The following is a 26,798-nucleotide window of genomic DNA, read 5'->3' on the forward strand; positions in this document are numbered from 1 at the left end:
AGAAAGAGCATGTCTTCTAATGACACTTCATTCCTGGCATTGGTCAAATTCAGGTGGCACATGTTATGGTTCTTTTTCTGGCACAGAAAAAACAATATTTTGAAATAGCCAACTCTAAGTGTGTAATGCTAATTTCAATCTTTTTGCAAGGATTGTTAATGGGAACATAAAATTCAAATGCAAAAAGAAACTGATCAGGAAAGAAAATGATCCAAAGAAAATGATCAAGAAAAGATAAACTAATCAGATCTGTCCTCTCTACTTTTCTTTAAGTTGATGAGCAACTTAAAAACTGTAGAGCTCTCGTGCCTACACAGACCTTGCCAAACACACCTAGTGATATTAAGTGTACAAACAGGTTGCTACAAAGATGTCATTTAAAATGTGAAACAGTTTTCAGAAAAACAAAAAATTTCACTGGACCAATGGCCACTTCCAGGATTTTTGGAACGGTATCTGAATCCAATGCCATTGACGACTAAAGGTTAAAAGAGGGAGCGAAGGACAAGCATTTGAGAGTTATGAGAATGTAAACTTTGCTATTTAAGAAGCTCTTGTTCCTAATCCTGATGATGCTGAATGCCCTAAAGCATCCTAAAATCAGAGCTATGAAGATGCAATGATCTGGATAATTTAAGTAAACAATATTGCTTTTGCAAGAATTATCTAAGTAATTGTAGGAGTGGAGGGTTTTTGTTTGTGTGCATGATTTTGTTTCCATTGCAAGAATTCACTGGATATTGGAAACTTTTATCCAATTTTATGCTGTCTAGACCTGAACTGGCATGTAGCTTTCATATGAAATTGAAATCTTTTAAAAATAAGTCAAAAGTCGAGATGCTGTACACACTGAACATTTGTCAATGATTACAGTAATTAATTTATTAATAATTATTTATAATAAAAGCTGTCTGGCTTTGGGACTTTTCTTAAAAACAGTTTGGATCTAAATGGAAAGCCTCCGCATTTTTCCCCTATGGGACCATTTAAAAATCTCAGTGCTTGAATTATTTCCAGAAATGCATTACTTCAAACATTACCCCTCTACCCTAAAGTCTGACCTCACTGCAGTCGGGATGCGACAAAGCGGCCGGAAGTAGAAAAACGCTTGCTTGGGCTGGGCCCCCAGCAGGGAAGTCTTCTTAACGAAGAACCACTTGGGTCACCTGGCAGGGTGGACAGGTTCTGCAAGAATCCTGAAAATAGCTGGCTGACGTGGGTGGGGAAGACTGCCAGAGCTAATGAGGTGCCTACTCGACCCTATCAATTGTATTTATTGAGTACTTACACTAAATTAAGCGCTTGGGAGAGTCCAACACAACAGAGTTGGTAGACCCATTCCCTACTCACGATGAGCTTACAGCCTAGAGTTATAGCCTAGACCTGTCTGTTGGTCTACGGGGCTACAGAACAGATTATGCTGTGGTCATTTTGGTTCTAAATGGGTCTCATTCACAATTCTGGCATGATGTGCGGCACCCTTGCCCACTTACTTGCTTAGTGCACCCGCTGTCCCGGGGGAACAGCAATGGCAGAGCTGAGAGAGAGCAGGGGTCCTACAGAAACCATTAGCACAGTAATCAATAAAGTCCTTCTTGCAGGTTTTGGACTGTACGTTTTTGTGACTGACCTAAGGTTTGATCGTTGCTTACCTGGGACTTCATCATCTCTGCAGTTTTTGAGGCTCAACTAAACTGGAATGTTAAAATTTCTATATCATTCGCAACCATCAGAGCTGTAGAGGATTTCGAGAAGAGCAACAGAAACTATTACCAAAAACTCTTCACTATTGGCTTCAAAGCTCTTCATCACCTTGACCCTTCCTACCTCACCTCCCTTCTCTTCTTCTCCATCCCAGCCCGCACACTCTGCTCCTATTGTGCTAACGTTCTCACTGGGCCTCATTCTCACCCATCCCGCCATCGACCCCTGGCCCACATCCTGCCTCTGTCCTGGAACGCCCTCCCTCCTCAAATCTGCAAGTCACACTTCCCCCCCCTTCAAAGCGCTACTGAAGGCTCACTTCCTCCAGGAGGCCTTCCCAGACTAAGTCCCCCTATTTTTTCAGCTCCTCCTCCATTGCCCCGACTCGCTGTCTTTGCTCTATCCCCCCTCCCTGCCCCATAGCACTGGTGTGTATATGTACATATCTATAATTCTCTGTATAATTAATGCCTGTTTGTTTTGATGTTTATATATTTATAATTCTATTTATATTGATGCTATTGATGCCTGTTTACTTGTTTTGACATCTGTCTCTCCCCTGTGAGCCCTTTATGGGCAGGGATTGTCTCTCTTTGTTGCTGAATTGTACTTTCCAAGTGCTTAGTACAGTGCTCTACACACAGTAAGCATTCAATAAATAAGATTGAATAATTATAGGTATTAGAGATGTTGAGGAGAATGAGGGTCAGCATAGTAACAGAGCTGGGCGCAACTCCAGAGAGCAGATTGTTGGTGCCCAGTGTGGTTTTGCTAAGCTTCTGTGCAGTGCAGGTCCGAATTTTTTTTTTTTTTTTGGAAAGGACTTCTTTGGGGAAAACTCTCATCTACAAGGAGGAAACCTAACTTTGAGTTTAGTGCTTTAAGCACTAATCTAACATTAGCAAGGATTACCCCAGGCAGAGAAGGCTAAAGTTTATGAAGCCACTAAACCACCCTGAAAGGCTAGGTTCTGATATCAAAATGCTTTTCAGGCTTTACCTGTCAATCAATCAATCATTTATTGAGCATATTTTCCAAGCACAGAATTCACAGCGCTTGGAAAGAGTACAACACAGCAATATATGAAAGACACTTTCCTTGCCCACAACAAGGTTACAGTCTAGAGGGGGAAGCAGACATTAATATAAGTAAATTATGGATATGTATATAAGTGCTGGGGTGGGGGGAAAGGTGTTGGTGAATAAAAGGAGTAAGTCAAGGAAAAGAGGAAATGAGGGCTTAGTCAGGGTAGGCCTTTTGGAGGAGATGTGCCTTCACTAAGGCTTTGAATGTGGGGAGAGTAATTGTCGGATTTGAGACGGGAGGGCGTTCCAGACCAGAGGCAGGATGTGGGCGAGAATTTGGCGGCGAGATAGATGAGATCGAGGTACAGTGAGTACATTAGCATTAGAGGAGCAAAGTGTTTGCGCTGTGTTATAGTAGAGTAGTGGGGTCAGGTAGGAGGGGGCGAGGTGATTGAGTGCTTTTAAGTATCTATCCCAAACTCGGTCTCCTCCTTCCCTTTGCAACCCTTTCTCTGGTCAGTCCCCAGCACTCAGGTCAACTGATGGTGGAAAAAGTGAGCTAGCTGTGTCCAGCCCTCGGCAGTCCTGGGCAGGAGCTGTTAACAGGGGCCTCCAAGCTTAATCAAGATGCAGGCACAGGCTCAAGTCCAGAAATACTTGTCTGCACAAGCTCAAAAAGAGGGGCTTACAGCTGATCCCAAAATATTATACTAGCATGAACTGTTTGCCAACCCTCTTGTGGTTTGTTTGAAAGTGAAACTGGAAAAATTGGTGCTTTTCAGAAACGTGTGGGTCCAAGAATTTCATTTGAAATTCAGAATGATGGAATGGCTCAGTTATCTGACCTTCCTCCTGAGCATGGAAAAAGAAGACATTGGAACTGATAGGGTATGATTTGAGCTTGGTAAACAAGATTATTTGTAAATATTTTGGTGAGAACTTGATTTACCCCTGAACTAGTTAAGGTAGTTACTGCACCCTACCTTTGGGCTCTTGATTTCCTAGTTTACTGATCTCCAGGAGTGAATGGAACACTTAATTTTGATTCTTACTAAATTTATATATCTGAAAGTCAGGTGAATAAAAAGGATGCTTTTAAGGTCCTGTGCTACTTTTAAGGGTCAGTGACGAATAGGCTGCTTGGGTTAGCAGATTTTCCTTTGATTATTGGAAACTCAGGGGAGGATTTCTTCTACCTCCACCTGGGGGAGTGGGGATTTGGTCAATCAATCAGTGGTATTTATTGAGCACTTACTGTGTGCAGAGCACTGTACTAAGCATTTGGGAGAGTACAATAGTTGGTAGACATATTCCCTGCCCACGGTGAGCTTACAGTCCAGAGGGGGAGACAGTTTTAAAATAAATTACAACTTTTTTATTTACAGCTAATAACAGCATTAAAATAAATTACATAAGTGCTGGAGGCTGAGGTTGGGGTGAATAAAGGGTACCAATCCAAGTGCAAGGGCGAAACAGAAGGGAGAGTGAGTAGGTGAAATGAGGGTCTAATTGGGGATGGCCCTTGGAGGAGGTGCAGTTTTAATAAGGCTTCGAAGATAGGGTGAATGGTGGGCCGTCATATATAAAGTGGGAGGGAATTCTAGGCCAGAGGCAGGATGTGGGTGAAGGGTCGGCAGTGAGATAGATGAGATCGAGGTATAGCGAGTAGGTTGGCATTGGAGGAGCCCAAAGAAGGTGTTGGGTTATAGTAGGAAATCAGTGAGGTAAGGAAGGAGGGGCAAAGGTGATTGATTGCTTTAAAGCTGCTGGTAAAGAGTTTTTGTTTGATGTGGAGGTGGATGGGCAACCACCGAAGGTTCTTGAGGAGAGGGAAACACAGACTGAAGCAATTTTTTAGGAAAATGATCCAGGCAGCAGAGTGAAGTATGGACCAGAGTGGGGAGAGACAGGAGGCAGGGAGGGCAGCAAGGAGGCTGATGTAATAATCAAGGGGGGATAGGATGAGAGCTTTGAACAGCATAGGAGCAGTTTGGATATAGAAGAAAGGATGGATTTTAGTGATATTCGGAAAGTAGGAGCCAGAGGATTTGGTGACTGAGTACGTGAGTTGAACAAGAGGTGAGTCGGGGGTAACGCCAAGGGTACAGGTCTGTGAGAGAGGGAGGATGGTGGTGCTGTTTCCGGTGATGGGAAAGTCAGGGGGAGAGCAGGGTAGGCTTTGTGTGGAAAGATGCATTCTGTTTTGGACATGTTAGTTCTGAGGTGTTGGCAGGACATCTGAGTAGAGATGTCCCTAAGGTCAAGGAATCCTTCTCAGAAGGAAGGTGGTGGACTGACCTGTAGGTCTGTACGCCTATGTGAAGCGCCTGATCTAAATTGACGGTAGCTATTTTTTTCCTCTAACAGTACTGTCATGGCATCTTGCTGAAACTCAGAAACCTGCCAGGATTCCGGGACCCGGTAAGTTGCCAAGCACGGCCAGTGTCAGCCATCATCCTAGGCCTGACTCCTTCCCAGTGTGGCAGCAGAGGTAGAAGAGATGGCAGATCGGTGGTGATGGTGAGGTATGGGGGCGGATGGCGAGTATCAGCCAAAAAGAGCAGCTCCAGTTCCTCTGGCCAGTCGCCATTTGGTCACTGGACAAGACTAGCCAAGTGACGGATCACCCTGGGCCTCCCCATGGAGCTAGTTTCCTTGCAACCTTTGACCTCTGTGGAGAATTTACACAGTAATAATGATGACATTTATTAAGCGCTTACTATGTGCCAAGCACTGTTCTAAGCGCCGGGGTGGATACAAGGTCATCAGGTTGTCCCACGTGGGGGTCCCAGTCTTAATCCCCATTTTACAGATGAGGGAACCGAGGCACCGAGAAGTGAGGTGACTTGCCAAAGTCACCCAGCTGATAAGTGGAGGAGGCGGCTCCCAAGGTCGGGTTCTTGCATATCGTTGTTCCTTGGAGGTGGCTAATGTCTCCCGCCCCAGCCAGCGGGCAGGACCAGCCCCGGACGGCCCCGGCTGAGTTGGGGAGGCAGAGAGAAGCCCGGCCCCCCGCCCAGGGCGGTCCCTGAGAGGGCCGGGAAACAAAGGAAGCGGGGAGAGGAAGGGCAGGGGGATCCGAGGCCCTCGACCCCGGGGACCCCAGTGTCCCCGCCCTCCCTCCCTCCCGGGCAGCCCCTCCGCGGTAGCCCCGTCTGGGTCCGGGGCGGGGTCGCTCGGGGCATCCTCCAAGGGCCCTGAGATGCAGGGGGTCGAGCCGGCCGGCAGACCCTTCCCCACCCTTCTGGATGGGGGGAGGGTCCTCCCTGCCCGGGGGTGCCCGGCTCCTCCTCGCCCGGGCCACGCTAGCCGCCGTGGGCAGCCCAATGGGGAGACCAGCAAGCCGAGTGCAGGAGATCAGCAAGCCGAGGGCAGGGCTGCGGAGGGGAGACCAGCAAGCCGAGGGCAGGGCTTAGCAGGGGAGACCAGCAAGCCGAGCGCAGGGCTTAGCAGGGGAGACCAGCAAACCGAGTGCAGGCTGCGCAGGGGAGACCAGCAAGCCGAAGGCAGGGCTCCGCAGGGGAGACCAGCCAGCCGAGCCCACGGTTCCCCCTCCTCGGCCCCGAAACAAGGGTCTGAGACCACAGGCTCGTCCCTCTCCGCCCTCTTGACCCTCCCTGCCCCTCGGCTTGGAGTTCAGGCCCGGGAGGAGGAGGGGGAGGAGGAAGGCGGCGGCGGGAGCGGCACCGCCCCGGGGCGGAGCCCTCGGTGCAGGGCGGCAGCCGCTGAACGGCGACGGGGGGCAGCCCGCGTGCAAGGCGCCGGGGCCGTGCCCGCCTTCCCCGCCGGGCCCGGAGGAACGGGAGCAGGGGGGCAGCGGGGGCAGCGGCGTCCGCAGTCATGTCCGAAGTGCGGAAATTCACCAAGCGGCTCAGCAAGCCGGGCACGGCGGCCGAGCTCCGCCAGAGCGTGTCCGAGGCCGTGCGGGGCTCCGTCATCCTGGTGAGTCCGGGGGGTCGGGGGGTCGGGGGGGTGCCCAGCCGGTGCCCAGCCGCTGACCAGCTGGGAAAAAGCCCGACCCTTGGAGCAGCCGCCGCCGCCGCCTCCTCCTCGCCGGCACCTGAGGCTTTAGAAAGATGCAGGCAACCTTTTGTTTTTCTCGAGAAAGAGGAGAACCGCACCCAGGCCGCCCCGGGGACCCAACCCACTTCCTCCTGCCCCGGGCGAGGGGCCGGGGCCGACCACCCCCCGAGCCCCGGACAAGGACACGGCAGTCCTATTTACTGAACACTTACTATGTGCAGAGCGCCACTTGGGATGTACAATTCGGCAACAGGGACAGTCCCTGCCCAACAGCGGGCCGACAGTCTAAACGAGTAATGATGGCATTTGTTAAGCGCTTACTATGGGCAAAGCACTATTCCAAGCGCCGGAGAGGATGCTCGTGGGGCTCACAGTCTTCATCCCCATTTTACAGAGGAGGTAACTGAGGCTCAGAGAAGTGAAGGGACTTGCCCAAAGCGGCGGAGTCGGGATTTGAACCCATGATCTCTGACTTCCCAGCCCGTGCTCTTTCCACTGAGCCACGCTGGGGCTGGGCAGGGAACGATCGCGGTCGCAGGCCCCCTGTTAGACAGCCCTTCCTCCACCCTTTCACCTTGAAACCCGGATTTACACCCCGTTCCGACGGCTGCCTGCCAAGCTCTTTCCTCCTAATCAGTCAACCGATCGTATTTATTGAGCGCTTCCTCCTCCTAATTATGGTATTTGTCGAACGCTTATGATATGCCAAGGCCCATTCCAAGCACTGGGGTAGATAAAAAGGTAATCAGATTTTCCCATGTGGGGCTCACAGTCTTAATCCCCACTTTACAGATGAGCTAACTGAGGCCCAGAGAATTTAAACGGTCAGCCCAAGGTCACACAGCTGACAAGTGGCGGAGAGGGATTAGAACCCATGTCCTCTGACTTCCAAGCCCTTGCTCTTGCCATTAGGCCACACTGCTTACCGTGAGCAGAGCACTGGGAGAGGACAGTGGAACAGTTGCTAGACGAGTTCCCTGCCCACAACAAGCTCTCCCCATAATTTTCCTCGCATGCTTTTTGACGTTCTTCTTCAGGCCAGATATCCGAATTAAGCAGGAGTAACAGTCATGGTATGTATTAAGAGCGTACTCTGAACAGAGTAAGCATCTGTTTGAATACTGTTATTTTTTTCCCCAAGCTGTATAGCTTTTGGGGGTGTGGGTGTGTGTGGTTGCTGGCTATTCAGGGGTAGATTGTACCCAGCTGGTGCTACTTGTTAAAAGCAGCATGTGTCAAATGGAAAGACAACTTCACTGCATAGTGATAGTGTCATAAGGATGGTTTATATATTGATCTTTTAGATTCAACAAAAATCCAACATTAAAGTTAAATGCCTGGTATAAGCTCACACAGAGAAAGTTGACATGTGGGAGTCCTTGGTGAAGATCAAAGCCAGAATCTTTAGCTTTGAGATAGAAATCTGATCTGTAACAGCTAGAGCTGTGCAAAGCAGGGGTACTTTAAAGAGAATTGTCTTATCTAGTTTGGACATTCGGGGTGTCAAGACAGGCCTTTTATGTTCTTGTAATGGAGTTGCCTCAGAGAGAATCTCCTCCCTCGTTTTTGAAATTGGTTCTAACTTGTTTACTTTCAGTGAATAGTTTGGGCACACACAAGATACCTTAGCATACTGTATTGGAAACTTTGACAAGGCCCTCCTTGACCTCAAGGTTTCCCAGTCTGCTCAGACAAGACACTTCTCTCATTTGAGCAGAGGTAATGTGTGTCAGTTTTATGAGAAGGGCCTTCTCCGTATACAAATGGCAAAAGATTAAAAAGTGAGGACCAGTTTTTTCTCTGTTGTGATTTATCAGGATTTGAATTCATATCCCATGTATCCTCCTCCGGACTGTAAACTTGCTGTGGGCAGAAACTGGTCTACCAGCTCTGTATGGTACTTTCCTCAGTGTTTAGGGGCAGGGATTGTCTCTCTCTATTGCTGAATTGTACTCTCCAAACACCTAGTACAGTGCTGTGCACTCAGTAAGCGCTCAATAAGTATGATTCATTGAATGAATGCTTAGGACAGTGCTCTGCAAACAGTAAGTACTCAATGTATACCATTGATTAAAATTAGTGTACTGATGTTCTTGGTCAGAGTTGGGATTGTGAAAATAACTTAAAATGTTTTTCTGCTGTTTCTCCAGACCAGAAATGTTTTTATTTAGAGGTAGTATATATTACGAGGGAGACAGCAAGGCCCTAAAGGAAAGAGCATGGGGACAGGAATCAGGAGATCTGGGGTCTAGTCCCAGCTCGGCCTTGGCCTGCTGGGTGGTCTTGGGCAAGTCTTTAACTTCTCTGTGCTTCAGTTTTGCATTTTAGATTGTGAACCCCATGTGGGACAGGGAGAGTGACTAATCTGATTAGCTGTTTAGCATAATGCTTGACACACAAGTGCTTAAGAAACACCACAATTGTATTATTATTATGACTGTGCCTAGGAATGAATTGTAATCATAAGCACATTTGTGAATCTTGGAGTTTTTAGTGTTTGCAAGGTCTGTGGAGATGTTCTAATAGTTGTTGTCGTTTTAAAATTTGCTGTTAGGAAATGTTCTTCTGACGGTGGATCTCTGGATGTAATGGAATTGTAAGGTTGGAAGAAATGATCCTGTACGTGGTGTGGGGTTGATCAAAGGTGCACGTGATATTGTGCGTTTTTCCTTAGCGTGGGATTAACCAGAAATGTAAAACCCACCTATATAACAGGAGAACTAAACCTATTAGTGTGCAAGATAAACCCAGTAATAGTTATATGGAAGGACTACTGTCAGGTCATTCAGTGGAAAGAACAAGGGCCTGGGAATCAGGGGACCTGGGTTCTAATTCCGGCTCTGCCATTTGTCTGCTGTGTGATCTTGGGCACATCACTTAACTTCTCTGTGCCGCAGTTTCTTCATCTGTAAAATGGGGGTAAAATACCCGTCTTCCCTCCCTCTTAGACTTTGAGTCCAATGTAGGATAGGGATTGTGTTTGATCTGATTATCTTCTATCTACCCCAGTGCCTAGTACAGTGCTTGGCACATAGTATTATTAACATTATTACTTAAAGCACAAAAAACAAAAAATGTGAGGGCATTTCATGGTTTTCCAGGTTAATTTAATATGCTAACATATACACTTACATTTTATAAAACACACTTGGCCCTAGATGTCAGTTGTGTTTGCTTTAAGCTAACACATAACATGCCCTGTAATCCTCAGAGTTCTCAGAGGACTAAATTTTTTGTTGTACCTACTGATTTAGAGGCTAAAACCTCCAGTGTTTGTTGCCAGACCCATTAGAGATGAGAATTGAGAAAGGCCTAAGGGTAAGGCAGGAAAGGGTGTTTGCCCAACACAAAGTAAGTGTTCTTGAATCATTTTTCAATGTGTAATTTCCACAGTGTAGTTTATTAGGTTTAGTATTCTATCGGTCAGGATGTTCATAAAATTTCAAAAGTAATCTGGGTCCTAATCCCGGCTCTGCCACTTGTCTGCTGTGTGACCTTGGGCAAGTCACTTAACTTCTCTGTGCCTCAGTTCCCTCATCTGTAAAATGGGGATTAAGATGGTGAGCCCTGAGCCCCAGGGTGGAACAGGAATTGTGTCCAACCTGATATGCTTGACTCGGCCCCAGTGCTTAGTATAGTGCAGGCACATAATAAGCACTTCGCAGATACCACAATTCTTTCTTCTTCTTTCTTCTTCTTCCTACTACTATTAATAATCTAATAGGTTCATCAACTAGCTCAATGTGGGTAGGGAATGTGTCTGTTATATTGTTGTATTGTACTCTCCCAAGCGCTTAGTACAGTGCTCTGCACACAGTAAGCACTCAATAATTACGTTTGGCTGAGAGAGAAGAAATCATTTAGATTATACATGCTAAATGAATTTTTCTTTTTATCCTAATGTAAATAAAGAACAGTGTTAAAGTCTCCTTTGAGGACTTCTGGAAGTATGTCAGAAGGGAGGCTTCTCAGGGCTCTGGAGAATTTTGGAAAGGTAATAGGCCAAAAACACTTTTGAAATAGAGGAAATTATTTTAAGACGTAGGTGTTGAGAAATGCAAAGTCTTTGTTTAATTAGACCTGAACATCTTAGAGTGGCACAGAAAACTCCTGGGTGTAACTTGAAGGTGTCCTGGTTCAAGACATAGGTATTTGCCTCCCGACACATGCCGCCTGATTTAAATTGGTGAAAAAGGAGAGGCGGAGGTACTCAATCATTGGTATATACTGAGCGCTTACTGTATACAGAATTCTGTACTAAGCATTTGGGAGAGTACAGTGGGTATGTTCCCTACCCACAAAGCAGCAGGTAGGGTGGCCACTGACAAGCCTCACAGGTACCGGTCACCCAGATGGACACGACACACGTGCTGGACACACAGGGTAACGGAAGAGCTCCTTTTGGGCTGGGAATGTGTCTTTTGGGTCTGTTATATTGTACTTTCCCAAGCGCATAATACAGTGCTCTGCACACAGTAAATACCATCGATTGATGTCACATGGTCTGTTTGGCAGAAGTCTGCTCAAACCTTAAGCATTTCTCCTCTGGGAAGCCTGATGCCACCACCTGCTCTGGGTCCCCGTGAATATGGGGGCCACTACTGAGCTCTGGGTCTTGGCGGCAGGACGCCGAGCACTGCAAATAAAGATACAGGATATGAAGACACCTTGTTCCTGATCTGTAGCGATCAAAGACCAGCTGAAAACCAGACCATTAGGTGTAAAACTGGAAGACTGGCAACCCTACTGAGGAGTGCATGTTCTTCAATGGGGTGAATCTGGCCCCGAGCTCTGGCTTTTGGGACTCCTGGATGGCTGCCATGGACTGGGGTCAGGTGCCAGGAAACCAGCCTGGTCTGTGGGGGCAGCAGTGGCGTGGAAGCTTTGGCTTCGGAGCAGCTCTTCCTGGGGTCCGGGCCCTGGTTTGGGGTTCGGGTACCTGCCGGGGTTGGGAGAGGACCCTTTCGGTTATGGTTTCCTGGCCAAAGAGTCTTTTTTCTCTTCATCCAAGCTATCCCCTACTGCAATGTAACTGTGCCTCTTTAGTATTAAGGTTTTTTTCCCTCTCAGATGAGGCACTCAGTGTGGTTGCCTTGCCTCACCCTGCCTATAGGGCAGGACAGGGCCTTTGACAGAAGGCCAGGTCTTCATCCTGCCACAGTGGCTCAGAAGGGGAAAGCCGTCTGCTAAAAGGAGATTATGAACCACAAGGACACACAGGGATTATTGCTCCAGTCTCCTTGTCAGAAAAATAAATGAAATCTGAAAACTCTGGAGCGATATCTGTCTCTGGGGGTGTGTTTCTTGCTTTTCATTTTCATAAACTTTAGTTGATTTGTGGAGATAAAATCTTTTGGTGAATGAGTGTCTCCCCAGAGGCCTAGGGGATTTCAGGTAGGGCTCTTGGCACTTCTTCCCTTGAGGCAGAGCCTGAGGGAGAATATAGGAGTCTGAGGCATGGAGACAGGGAGGAGAGATGGCTGGCTTCTCTGGAGAGTGTCTATCACATGGTAGAGGAGAGGGGGGAAGCTGCCCGACAGTGAAACACACTGGCTTTTATCTTCCCATCCCCCCCGTTCTTCTCCCCTGCTTGATGAGGAACAGTATTTGCTGAGCAATTCAGAGGGGTTTTACCATTGTCCTTGGCATTTGTGTGAGCTGGGCTGGAAGAATCAGTCCTAATTACCATTCCATTGTTCTGCCCTTCAGAACGCTTCCTAGCATTCATTTATTAATCCTTCAAACACCTTTAGAAGTTCGAAAATGGCTCTATCTTGGGCTAAGAGGTTATGCTTTTTCTTGCATTTGCTTTTCAGAAATCCCTCAAAGTAGAAAACAGTGAAGTTGAAATGTGGGTTAAAGATATGTTTGTGCTATTCAGTGGTGGATCACTGATGGCAGAATAAATTTAGTTGGGAATGGTACCTTTACAAATTTCCAGCACCTCCCATTTGTACAATTCTTTAAGTTCAGCTTAATTCTTTTTCAGAATGACACAGTCTTCAAAATATGGTCAAAATGCTAACTACTTTTCCATATTTATGTGCTCTCTGTTGTATAGGCACAACCTAGCAAAGATGATATGTGTGCCGAAACTAATGTCTGAATTTATCTTTAATGATTTCCTCCAGCCCCTAATCTCTTTATCTTTATTGTGTTTCAGGGTTATCCTCTCGGGAAGTAATGTATCTTTTACCTTTAAGGCAGTTAGAATTGGACCATGTCTTAGATTGTTCTGGAAGTACAGTTTTCATAACACCTGTTTTTCTCATTGTTCTATTGTTAACCTCAGTCATCCGTAGGGAGTGAGAAATAATGTGAACAACAGTCTTCACGTTCTCTCAAAGAGACTGCCTTTATGTATTGGCCAAGTATTTTGTAAGACAGGGAATTTAATCAACAATACTTTAAAAATGATATATTGCATTCATATCAGGTCTTTTGTCTCAAGCGTATAAAGTGCTTTCATATCCAAACTCTCATTTGATCTCTCAATACCTATATAATCTACAGACTAGTAGTATCCCTTTTGTACAGGTGGGGAAACTGAGGCACAGAGATTTTTTAAAATGGTATTTAAGTGCTTACTATGCTCCAGGTACTATACTAAGCACTGGGGAAGAGATGAATAATCAGGTTGGTCTTCACAATCATAATCCCCATTTTACAGATGAGGTAACTGAGGCCCAGAGAAGTTAAGTGACTTATCCGAGGTCACAGAGGAGAAAAGTGCCAGAGCCAAGATTAGAATCCAGGTCTTCTGACTCCCAGGCCCGTGCTTTTTTCACTAAGCCATGCTGCTTCTCGTGATTAAGTGGTTTGCCCAAAGTCCCTTAGACAGTGACAGAGCCAAGCATGGAACTTATAATTCCTGGCTCCCAAAACATTGCTTTTTTCCTATTAGACCAGTCATGAAAATGAGGACTGGCCACTGAAGCTAATCTTAAGGAAATCAGACAGGAAATCTGGGTGAAATCCAGTATTAACTACTTCTCTGTTTGGTTTTCATGGGATTCTTTGTGTGAAGCGACTCTTAGAGGATTTGCTACAGGTATGATGTTTTGGGGAGGAGGACGCTGGGAGGGAGAAGAGGAAAGGGATGGTGATGAGAACCATGGATGAGTTTTGGATCTGAAGAGGGGGGAAATGGTGCAGATAGTTCAGGCTAATGTGAATTTAACTGGCCAAAATAAAATCATGACAGCGTGACAAAATAATTATATGTAAAAATCTGGGAATGTGGTCTAGTGAGTCAGCTGGATTTGTTTTTCTATCTCTGTATTTCCATTTTCTAAAGCATACTAAGATGTCCAGAAGGAATGACCTGTACATCTTTTCACTTTATACTTCAAGAATTCAGTTGTCACACTTTGAGTTTCTTGCTCCTTTTAAAAAGCAGTGGCAGAAAGAAATAGAGGTGTCAGTCAAAGGAGCAGATGGAAATGAGTATTTCCAATCCTGTACAACCCCACATAGGACTGGGAGAAGCAGAGTGTCCCCAGGGCCACCTATCTGATGGACCTGTCCCTCCCTGAGAACAGCGCAGAAAACTTTCAGGCTGGAGAGTAGGGTGGCCATTCCTTTGTGTTTTATACAATCTGGTTTTCGGCTGGTCAGTCCCTTGTCTGGTATTTTTATCTCTCAAGGTCAGTCAATCAAATTTAAGTGCTTACTGTGTGCACAGCACTGTACTAAGCACTTGGGAGCACCTTACCATTGACTTTGAAGGACTCAATCACCTTGTCCCCCTGCTACCTTATCTTGCAGAATTCCTACTATTCAGCCCACACACTTCACTTCTCTAATGGCAACCTACTCAGTGTACCTCGATCCTCTTGTCCCACACCCTTTTGTGTCATGCTTGCACTTGGATTTTCTTCCTTTATTCACTCCTCCCTCAGTCCCACAGTGCTTACGTATGAATCCGTAATTCATTTATATTAATATCTGTCTCCCCTTCTAGTCTGTAAGCTCGCTGTGGGTAGGGAACATGCCTACCAACTCTGCCATATTGAAACACCCCCCCCCCCCAGCGCTTAGTACAGTGCTCTGCACACAGTAAGTATTCAATAAATATAATTGATCAATTGATGGATAGAGTATAGCACGGTTGGTGGACAGAGAACCCCAAGGAGCTTACAGTTTAGAGACTGTAAGTCCAGTCTTCCTCCCCCCAGAGCTCCCTATGGCTCAGAAGTGACATCCTTGCTTACGGGGACCTGGGAGAGGAACGTAGCAACTCGAGAGGGAGGGGGACCAGGGCTCTGTCCACTGACGTGCTATGGATTTCTACAAAGACCCTTTTCATGTGTGTCCTTCAGGCTCCATGACAATATTCATTCATTCATTCAGTCATATTTATTGAGCGCTTACTGTGTGCAGAGCACTACACCAAGTGTTTGGAAAGGTCAGTTCAGCAACAAATAGAGATAATCCCTCCCACAATGGGCTAGAAGGGGGAAGACAGACATCAAAATAAGTAAACAGGAATCAATAGCACCAATATAAATAAATAGAATTGTAGGTATATACACATCATTAATATAAATAAATAGAATTATAAATAGAATTATAAACATGTACATATATACACAAGTGTTATGTCATCTATGTGGTATAAGGAGTTGGCAAAGGTGGATCTGGGATCCCTTAGTGCGGCCAGTGGCCACCCTAGTGGAGGGCTTGGGGACTCAATCAATCTATGGTATATTTTGAGTGCATACTTTGTGCAGGGTGCTCTACTAAGCGCTTGGGAGAATACAGTACAACTGGGATCTCCCTTCTGTCCTCCCTCTCCCCCTCTCAACAGTTGCCCTCCTGAGCAAGCTGTCATTTTGTGGCCTTGAATTTGTGGGGTGCGGGGAGCAGGTGCCTGTAGTAGATTCCATTCCTTAAAACATCCCGTTCTCCTGGGCCATGGTATTCTGGTCAGCCTGGAACTGCCAAAGTGACAACACTGACCTTGGATACAGTCACTCCAACACCCCTTTGCTTTCCTTTTGACGGTTATTCTTTCCCTTTGTTCCCATCTTTCCTGCCCTCCTTTCCTTGAACCCCAGTTTCCTGCTCACTCACCCTCTGTAGCCCAGAATAAAACCCGGAACTAATTTAGACTCCAGGAGAATCAGAGTCTAACTGATGCGTAAAACACAGCATGAAAACTACTTAAAATTTCATGGGGAAATAGTTTTGCATTTCTTTTGCTGAAAGCCTTCTTTTCAAATACAAAATAAACTGAAGATGAACTTACTATCTGGCTGGCCTGAGGGAAGAATTATTTTGCCCACCAAATGATCATCTTTCAGACACTGTCCATTCATTCAGTCGTATTTATTGAGTGCCTACTGTGTGCACAGCACTGTACTGAGTGTTTGGGAGAGACAGTGTACCAAATGAACAGGCACATTCCCTGCCCACAGTGGAACTTACAATCTCGAGGGAAATAACATGACGTCAGATCAGTGGGGGAAAACCGGACAGTGGCCCAGCGACCAAACCCTTGGAGGGTGAGTTGCAAGTGAAGTGTGGATTTTCCCTTGAAAAGCTGGACTAACCTCTCTGCCCTCTGCTATTTCTCCTGTTCCCTGCTCCCTCCCCAACCCATCCAGATGTTGTGTGGAGTGTGGTCTGTGCCTTGTTTTTCATGTGCTGCCTGTGAAGTATATTGGGAGGCTTATCATTCTGTCTTGTCTTGTGCTGTCGAGTCATCTCCCTCCTTAGACACATCTCTCCCAGAATGTCCCACCTCCACCTGCAGTCGTTCCGGTTATGAATCCGTAGAGTTTTCTTGGTCAAAATGTGGAAGTAGTTTACTATTGCCTTCTTCTGTGCAGTCAACTTGAGTGTCCACCCTCAATTCTCTCCCATGCCTCTGCTGCCCAGCACAGGTGAGTTTTGACTTGTAGCAGACTGCCTTCTATTCGCTAGCCACTGGCCAAGCTAGTTATGCAATGTGTAGTCTTCTGCTTGACTCTCCCTCCCATAGCCGAGATCGGTAGAGTAGTGGAAAGTCTCCAAGTGGCATCCTGAGCGGGGTTTATCATTCTGTAGTCACCATCTATTTGTCCCCTCGTTCTAAGCATGTTACTGTAGAGATTTATGAAATATATAGGCCACTGGTGTATATATACCTTAAAAAAAGCCTCCCTCCTGCCATTTTTGGATATTTCAGTTAGGCTTGTTTCGTGCGTTGAAATATGGCTTGGCATCCATGATATATGGTAATTCCTATGCATGTGGCTGCTTTCAAAGACTCCTTAGGTTTTTCAGGCACTTAAAATGGTTTCTGCTGATTAGATGTTCCAAAGATCAATCTTATATCATGACAGGACCTATTAAAAACCAGCCTGAAAGCCAGAGGTGCCAATTTTCACTGGCATTGTAATTGTTCCAAAGACAGAAAAAAGGATAAAGGCAATAGTGCTTTAAGGATTTCTTAGGCTTTGTTCAAACTCTTTCCTGTGTCTGTACTTACTTCTGGGTATATTGTTTGTAATTAGGCTTGTACTTAAATTCAAAGGACATAAGCTTGTGTCCAAATATTTATGTTCTCAGAATGGTTGATTTATTTTTAGTAAGCAAAGCTGCTCTTGAACCAGATAAATCTAAAACATGGCAGCAAAAATGTAATGTCACCACAAAGGATATTAAAGAAAAGTAAATAAAAACATTGCTTTAACCACTAGGGGAAAAAAAAGCCTGTCATCTAAGGGATTGTTTTCCTAGTGCTGAATTTTCTTGGACATCCCTGCCATTAATGCGTGTGTCTTTAGGCAAATGGTCTAATCTTTCTGTGCCCCAGGATCCCCAATTCTAGATGAATGACTCAAAATCTGAAAATACAAGAAGTACAATTTAATTTGCTCTCCAAATACAAGCCATTCTGTATGTAACTATGGGCGCTTTCAAGCAAGTGAATTCACATTACTGTATCCTTGATCCTGGCTGTTGGTTTTTTTTGTTGTTGTTGCTGTTATAGGGAGTCAGATTAAATATGCATATTTCAGTGGAGTCTGCCTTGGTGTTTTTTCAGGTGACCACTGTTGCTAACAAGATTGAGTCCCATCTGGTGTCGCATCATAAAACAAGTCATTGAGGAGAGAGACAAGGGTCGGAGGGGTAGAGAGTAGGAGAGAGAAAAAGGAGGAATTCACCTCTGTTTAAAAAGGAATGGAATCCAGCAAGTAATTTCACCTCTGGCAGCACTAAGGAATCCCAGATCTGCCTCTACTGACTCTATTGGTAGCTTAAGTGATGGAATGGAATCGCATGAATAGGGTCTTTGTAGAATTCTGTAGCACATAATAATAATAATAATAATGGTGTTTGTTAAAAGCTAACTGTGTATCAGGCACTGTACTAAACCCTGGGGTAGGTACAAGGTAATCGGGTTGCACACAATCCCTGTCCCATATAGGACTCACAGTCTTAATCCCTGTTTTACAGATGAGGTAACTGAGGCACAAAGAAGTGCAGTGACTTGGCCAAGGTCACATAACAGACAAGTGGCACAGCTGGTTAGAACCCAAGTCTCCCGGCTCCCTGGCCTGTGCTCTATCCACTAGACCATGCTGTTTTTCACAGTAGATGGAACCCTGGTCGGTCAATCAATCATCAGTTGTATTTGAGTGCTTACTTGGTTCAGGGCACTGTACTAAGCAGTTGGGAGAGTACAAGCAACAGTGTAACTAACACTTTCCCTGCCCACAATGAGTTTACAGTTTACAGCTTACAGTCCACAGTCTGGTGCCTCTCCCGTCCCCCAGAGCTGCTGCATTCTTCTCTCTCGGGTCCCCGTAAATGTGTATGTCACTTCTGAGCCATGGGGCTTGACAGCAGGAGCCAAGTTGGAGGAAGACTGGTCATTGAAAATCAAAATTACCACAGAGAGGATAGACCAGCTGAAAATTGGACTGTCTCTGTGAAAAACCAGGTGAGTGGCCACCCTACTCTCCACTCTGAGAAATTTTCTGCTGTTCTCAGATAGGTGGCTCTGGGTGACCCTCTACTTCTTCCAGTCCTAAAACCAGCCCTGGGTGTTGGTGCGCTGTTCTGGAGGGAGGGCTGGGATTCTGGCAGGAATCAGGCCCACAGGGTAGCCACCACTAATATTCCCATCTCAGTCACTGATGGATCATTCATTCATTCATACAATAGTGTTTATTTAGTGCTTAGTGCTTGAGCGCTTGGGAGAGTACAATATAACAATAGACAGACATGTTCCCTGCCCACAACAAGCTTACAATCCAGAGGGGGAGACAGATAAATAGATAAATTTATTAACAGATAAATTATAAACAGATAAATTGCAGATATGTATAATAATAATTATGGTATTTGCTAAGCTCTTACTTTGTGCCAAGCACTGCTCTAAGCGCTGGGGTAGATATAGGGTAATCAGGTTGTCCCATGAGGGGCTTACAGTTTTAATCCCCATTTTACAGATAAGGTAACTGAAGCACAGAGAAGCTAAATGGCTTGTCCAAAGTCACACAGTGGACAGATGACAGAGCCGGGATTAGAACCCACATCCTCTGACTCCCAAGCCCGTGCTCTTTCCACTAAGCCATGCTGCTTCTCTCAAGCATAAGTATGATACGTGTAATATAATAAGTGCTGTGGGGCCAGGAGTGGGGATGAATCAAGGGAGCAAGTCAGGGTGATGCAGAAGGGAGTGGGAGAAGAGGAAAGGATGACAGGAAAGGGATAGTGCTCTGCACACAATGAGAGTTCAATAAATACGACTGAATGAATGAAATACTATTGAATGAATCCCCCAGTCAGTGCTCTGGTTCCAAGCCCTTCACGTGGTACCCTGACTGCTCAGTCGGGAGGAGGGGGCAATGGGGAGTCTGCTGGAGCAAGGGCCTTGGACTTGAAAGTGGCGGGTAAGCCGGGACCAGAGGCTGGACTGCCAGCCAGAATGGCGTGGTGGGTCACCCAGTGGCATTTGTGGTGTGTGTGCTGCTCTTCTCTGGACATAGCTTGGGGTTTGGCACACGCCTGATGTATTTTCCACTGTTCTTGGCTTGTGGTTGACCTTGAGTAAGAAACTCAACCTTTTGTTTTCCTGGCACGTTGAGGGGATTAATGAGTCAATGTGGATAAAGCACTTTGAACTGCCTGGATGAAAAGCGCTACCTAAGTACAGAGTATTTTTATTATTGGAGTGGGAGATTGTGACTCAGAAATCTCGAGGTCCATTAAGAAGTTTACCAATGGTTCCTTGTGAGAACTTGGGATTTACGCACCTGTAAAATGGGTGCATGAATCTGTGTCGTAGAGATGAAGTAACTAAAGGTCTTAACTCTCCTTAGCCTTGAGCAAGACTCTCTCTCTCAAATCCTCCCCGAGAGTAAGAGGAGCAATTTTGAAAGCCATATTAACTCTTTCAGGCCTCCGGGGCCAATTATTGCTTCAAGGTAGAGGCCCTGACTCAGTTCCGCCCCCGACTGAGACCCAACCCAGTAGAAATGGAACCCAGCTTCAGTATGAGCTGGTTTTGTCCAGGCTCACTGCCAAAAAGTGCTGTCCTGCATGCTCACTGCTCCTTGGAACTGTAGGCTTGGTAGCTTGGGGAATGATAACCGGACCCTGGCAGCCTGAGGGTTGGCTCTGCGCCTCAGCAGAACTACCATATATGTGTGGCAGGGTTCTCGGGAAATGAAACTGTACCATTTTTGGTACAGCCGGTGTCCGTTCTAGTCCAGCAACTCTCCAGTCACCATGGAATTTCCTTCCAGGCCCACAATGCCAGAAATACCGCACTCCGGCACGTGTGTGTATAATAATAATAATTATGGTATTTGTTAAGCCCTTTCTATGTGCCAGCAGATGAGGTAACTGAGGCTCAGAGAAGTGAAGTGACTTCCCCAAGGTCACACAGCAGACAAGTGGGGTGTGAGTGTGTGTGAGAGGAGGGAGGAGAATGATGCAGTGTGGCTGACCTTAGCCCCATTGACTGGCTTAGTTTTGTGCTGACCTGCTACGGCCCAATTGTCTTGGGGACCTATAGGACACGCAGGCAGGGTCAAGCTCATGAAGAGTGTATGTCAGCCCATTAAGTTGTAGCTTAGAGGCCTGAAAAAATTAATGCTGCTTCCAAACGTGCTCTTCACACTCTGAGAGGAAAGCCAATCCCCACTTATCACATGAGGAAGTCACTTTGCGGTGAGAGGCCATTGCCGGTATTTATTCAGCACCCACTGTGTACACAAGCCTTGCTGTCCTTCCAGAGGAAGGAGCAGGGCTCTGGGATTAGGAGTCAGGACACCGGGGTCCTAACCCTGTTCTGCTAGTAGGAGAATTCCTGATAAAGCTATTACAACAGTGGCCAAAGATTCTAACCAAAGAACCATTCATTCAGTCGTATTTATCGTATTTATAATTTCGTATTGTAACCACATACGGAGGTCCATGTCTCAAGCACTTAGTTCTGGGCTCTGTGCACAGTAAATGCTCAAATAAGTATGCCCACTGATTGCTCACTTATTATTATTATTATTGCATTTATTTAAGCGCTTACTGTATATCCAGCACTAGTCTAAACACTGGGGTAAATACAAGTTAGCCAGGTCGGACACAGCCTCTGTCCCACATGGGGCTCATGGGTTCAGCAGGAATTCTGAAAACTATCTGGCTTCTGTGGGCAGACAAGACTGCAGCAGATCCTGAAGCAGTTGCCTGCTGGCCCATGACCCGACGGCCCAGGATTGGCACTCTGCTCTGGCCTTTTTTTGGAAATCCCTCCTTGTCTGGTGAGACTGGAGCCATCTTTCCTCTTCATAGGTTCTCTGAAGGCATGCACAAGGCCATATGTCTTTAGCAAAGCAAAAATGAGGAAAAGAAGGCAGGAAAAGGAGAGAGAGAGAGACATACACACACACTCTCTCACTGTTCTCTGGCCCGCTCCATAATAATAATTATAATGATGGTATTTGTTAAGCGCTTACTGTGTGCCAGGCACTGTCCTAAACACTGGGGTGGATACAAATATGTCAAGTTGGACAGGGTCCCTGTCCCGTGTGGGGCTCACAGTCTCAATCCCTACTTTACAGATGAGATAACTGAGGCCCAGAGAAGTAAAGTGACTTGCCCAGGGTCAGACAGCAGACAAGTGGCAGAATTGGGATTAGGACTTCTGATTCCCGGGCCTGTGCTCTGTCCACTAGACCATGTTCCATACTTGTCACAGACTCCCACAGCTCTTGGACGCTGGCAGCGGCAGCAAGAGGGAGATCCAGGCCAGTGGTGTCCGCCCCTCCCTCACTGCCACCTAACGGTTCTTCTCCTTGCCCTGGACACCAGCTACGGCCACTGTTGTAGTGTATAGAGCATGAGCCTGGGAGTCAGAAGGTCATGGGTTCTGATCCTGGCTCTGCCACTTGTCTGCTCTGTGACCTTGGGCAAGTCACTTCACTTCTCTGGCCTCACCTCGTCTGTAAAATGGGGATTGAGACTGAGCTCCACATGGGATAGGGACTCTGTCCAACCTGATTTGCTTGTATCCACCCCAGTGGCACAAAGTAAGTGCTTAACAAATACCATGATTATTGTTATTACTGCAGCACTTTGGAGTTTCCGGTGCAGGGAGACTGCTTGTTGGTGTCCCATTGCATCCTGGAAACCCTGGCAGCATTGGTTAGAGCAGAGGCAGCACCCCCTTCCCTCCTCCAGCTCATCATCATCAATGGTAGTTATTCAGTGTTTACTGTGTGCAGAGCACTGTACTAAGAGCTTGGGAGAGTGCAGTACAACAGAGTTGGCAGGCATGTTCCTTGCCCACAAAGAGCAGAACAGGATACAGGAAACAAACTGCTAGAAGTAGGGATGGTTACCTAAGCTAAGTTCCTACTCCATTCTAATCCTCCTTGACCTCTCTGCTGCCTTTGACACTGTCGACCATCCCCTCCTCCTCCATACCTTATCTCACCTTGGCTTCACGGACTCCGTCCTCTCCTGGTTCTCCTCTTACCTCTCTGGCCGGTCATTCTCGGTCTCCTTCGCTGGCGCCTCCTCCCCCTCCCATCCTTTAACTGTTGGAGTTCCTCAAGGGTCAGTTCTTGGCCCTCTTCTGTTCTCTATTTACACTCACTACCTCGGTGAACTCATTCCCTCTCACGGCTTTGACTACCATCTCTACGCAGATGACACGCAGATCTACATCTCCGCCCCTGTCCTCTCCCCCTCCCTTCGGGCTCGCATCTCCTCCTGCCTCCGGGACGTCTCCACCTGGATGTCGGCCCGCCACCTAAAACTCAACATGAGCGAGACTGAGCTCCTCATCTTCCCTCCCAAGCCCGGTCCTCTCCCAGACTTCTCTATCACTGTGGATGGCACGACCATCCTTCCCGTCTCTCAGGCCCGCGATCTCGGTGTCATCCTTGACTCGTCTCTCTCGTTCACCCCACACATCCTATCCGTTACCGAGACCTGCCGGTTTCACCTCTACAATATCGCCAAGATCCGCCCTTTCCTCTCCACCCAAACGGCTACCTTACTGCTACAGGCTCTCGTTATATCCCGGCTAGACTACTGTGTCGGCCTTCTCTCTGACCTCCCTTCCTCCTCTCTCGCCCCGCTCCGGTCTATTCTTCACTCCGCTGCCCGGCTCATCTTCCCACAGAAACGATCTGGGCATGTCACTCCCCTTCTTAAACAACTCCAGTGGTTGCCTATCAACCTCCGCTCCAAACAAAAACCCCTCACTCTAGGCTTCAAGGCTCTACATCACCTTGCCCCTTCCTACCTCTCCTCCCTTCACTCTTTCTACTGCCCACCCCGCACGCTCCGCTCCTCTGCCGCCCACCTCCTCACCGTCCCTCGGTCTCGCCTATCCCGCCGTCGACCCCTGGGCCACGTCCTCCCGCGGTCCTGGAACACCCTCCCTCCTCACCTCCTCCAAACTGATTCTCTTCCCCTCTTCAAAACCCTACTTAAAACTCACCTCCTCCAAGAGGCCTTCCCAGACTGAGCTCCTCTTCTCCCTCTACTCCCTCTGCCACCCCCCCTTTACCTCTCCGCAGCTAAACCCTCTTTTTCCCCTTTTTCCTCTGCTCCTCCACCTCTCCCTTCCCATCCCCACAGCACTGTACTCGTCCACTCAACTGTATATATTTCCATTACCCTATTTATTTTGTTAATGAATTATACATCGCCTTGATTCTATTTAGTTGCCATTGTTTTTACGAGATGTTCTTCCTCTTGACTCTATTTATTGCCATTGTTCTTGTCTGTCCGTCTCCCCCGATTAGATTGTAAGCCCGTCAAACGGCAGGGACTGTCTCTATCTGTTGCCGACTTGTTCATCCCAAGCGCTTAGTACAGTGCTCTGCACATAGTAAGCTCTCAATAAATACTATTGAATGAATGAATGAAAAGCTTTCTTTGTGTGTTTTTTTTCTTTAATGGTAGTTAAGTGCTTATTATGTTCTAGGCACTGTAATAAGCGCTGGGGGAGTTAGATACAAGATAATCAAGTTGGACACAGTCCATGTCTCACAAGGGGCTCACAGTTTTAATCCCCACTTTACAGATAAGGTAACTGAGGCACAGAGATTTGAAGTGACTTGCCCAAGGTTACACTACAGACAAGTGGTGGAGCTGGGATTAGAATCCAGGTCCTTCTGACTCCCAGGCCTAAACTTTTTCCACTAGGCCACGTGGCTTCCCTCATTGCTTCTTTGTCAGCTGTCATGCCACTGCCCAAAACTCAGCATGGACCCCGTTCACCAGTGGAATCTGAGTTTGAAATATCTATTGTAAAGTTTTTGGTACTTTGATATTTTGCAGAATGCCCAGTTGATGCAAGCTCAGTGAAAGCTAGGCCGCCCATCCTGTGGAATCCTTGATAGGTTTAAGTATTATAATAATGATGGTATTTAAGTGCTTACTGTGTGCCAAGCACTGTTCTAGGTGCTGAATATTATTAAAGTGTGCCCAAGATGGGAAGGCCATTATTCGGTTCAGAGACACCCTTGTGTGGCATGGAGCTGAGGATTCCTTGAAAATCCCTTGGAGCATTTAAAGCCATTAATAATTCTTTTATAGTCATTCAGACACTTAAATGCTTTGGAGTTACAGCATCAGTTTATCTTTTGCAGGAAGAGTGAGCAAAGGAGTAGTACTTAGAGAGAAAGGGAACTTGATTTTGGCTGTGCCGTGGGTCGCTGAGAAGGCGGAGACCCAAGGGACTCCCTCAGACTAGCCCTGCCCTCCAACCCTCCTGCCCTAGCAGTAATGTTTGTCTGCCACTAATGCTGTGGAGAAAGGCTAGCAGTCCTGGAGGAGCAACTTTTTGAACCATTTCTAAGCTCCAACAAGCAAAGGAAACTTCTTTCCTGGAATAAAATAATAATAATAATAATATTGGTATTTGTTAAGCGCTTACTATGTGCAGAGCACTGTTCTAAGTGCTGGGATAGATACAGGGGAATGAGGTTGTCCCACATGAGGCTCACAGTCTTCACCCCCATTTTACAGATGAGGGAACTGAGGTACAGAGAAATGAAGTGACTTACCCACAGTCACAGAGCTGACAAGAGGCAAAGTCTGGATTCAAACCCATGACCATAACCATTTGGTTATAAAAGCGATAACCAAATGGTGATTGTCTTTGGTAGTGTAAATGCAGCCATTTTTTGAGGCAAGGGGTAGACATGGGGACTTTTTGAATTCCCTTCTGGCTCTGTGACTGCAAAAAGTGATAGAAATTTGAACATCAGGTGGTGTGTGCAGCAGTGGCGGGTGGATTTGAGGGTATTTCTTCCTGGTGGCTAAGGATGTTTGACAATCCAGGTTTTTCCTCGGAATTGCAATTTTTTTCCGGGGGGGAAGTGGCACGGAAGCATTATCTGGACTCTGCAAATACCATTCTTCCTTAGTGGTGTATAATCCAATAGATTGAAAGGTAATTCTGTTTGGGAGAAATAATGCGTGCTAACTCTCGATTTACTTATTGAGCTTTTGACTCGTATTGGCAGTTTCTTCATCTGTGCCTGCTGGTTTTGAGGATGAGCAACTTCCTCTGTAACAGGAAATGTGGGTTGGCAGGAACTGCAGTGAGTGTCTTATGCTCACCATAGGACTACTGAACTGTTAGGCCTCAGTGCAGCTACCAATTTTCAACTTTTATCTAATTTTCTGATTACGACAGGGGGCTGAATCAATCAGTGGTTTTTGAGTGCTTACTATGTGCAGAGCACTTTACTAAGCGCTTGGGAGAATACAGTCCAGCATAGTTGATAGGCATTTTCCCTGCCTTCAGCAAGCTTATAGTCTGAAGGAGGAGGCAGACTTTGACATAAATAAATACTTTGTAGATAAGCACATAAGTGCTGTGAAGCTGAACCATCTCAGTAACTTTTTAAACATTAGAAATCCTGTGACAAGATGGGAATATTTTGGAACTAAATTAAGCCGGAAGAGCATCTTGATAATGAAGCCCACACCAGTAACCCCCGTTTCCCAGGGGGTGGGGTTGAAGGGGATTTTGAGAAAGAGATTTGTAGCTAAACTTTCTGTTTCGAGGGGTGAGGGGAAGAGTGATGGATTCAGAGGAGTGTGAGCCCAGGGATGGGAATAAGGGGACAGTTCCTTCAAACGCACCCCTTGGATCCGTTTGCCGCCATTTCACAATGTCTTCTAGTGTGGGGAAAGGATTCCCTGCCTTGTAGACTGTAAACTCCCTGTGGGCAGGGATCATGACTACCAACTCTGTAGTATTCTCCTGTCCCAAATGCTTAGTACAGGGTTCTGCACACAGTAAGCGCTCAATGAATGCCACTGATTAAGATAGGCTCTGGGCCTGTGGGAGGAGGCTCTCGCCCTCTTGCCTCTGGGCTAAGTTCCTACGGCTGCCTTCTCCTTCTCCCTTCAGAGGGCTGGTCAACCACTGAATGAATCACTTCCTGTCAAAATTCACTTTTCATGTTAAACGAGGTTCTAGAATGGTTAACTTTCAGGTCCATGCAGCAGGAATAATTGACATGGTTCTTCATTTTCAACATGACGAGTTTGGTGTTTTGCACGGAGTTTAAAAACAACTCA

At 46.5% G+C, this 26,798-nt stretch overlaps 1 protein-coding gene across 4 annotated transcripts in view; it reads left to right on the plus strand.

The window, feature by feature from the left end:
* The first annotated feature begins 5,102 nt into the window (after positions 1–5,102).
* The window catches only part of DOCK11 (dedicator of cytokinesis 11), a 155,233-nt gene continuing 133,537 nt past the window's right edge, over positions 5,103–26,798 (plus strand). For 2 of the 4 annotated variants that reach the window (XM_029067561.2, XM_029067563.2), the window contains exon 1: positions 6,497–6,671. In XM_029067561.2, coding sequence (XP_028923394.1) covers positions 6,570–6,671 — 102 coding nt within the window. In that variant the 5' untranslated portion in view covers positions 6,497–6,569. Of the gene's footprint in view, positions 5,151–6,495; positions 6,672–26,798 lie in introns of those variants that run through there. The other 2 variants (XM_039912359.1, XM_039912358.1) reach the window with 2 other exon arrangements.

The sequence above is a fragment of the Ornithorhynchus anatinus genome, chromosome 6 (assembly GCF_004115215.2).
Source record: "Ornithorhynchus anatinus isolate Pmale09 chromosome 6, mOrnAna1.pri.v4, whole genome shotgun sequence".
Lineage (NCBI taxonomy): Eukaryota > Metazoa > Chordata > Mammalia > Monotremata > Ornithorhynchidae > Ornithorhynchus > Ornithorhynchus anatinus.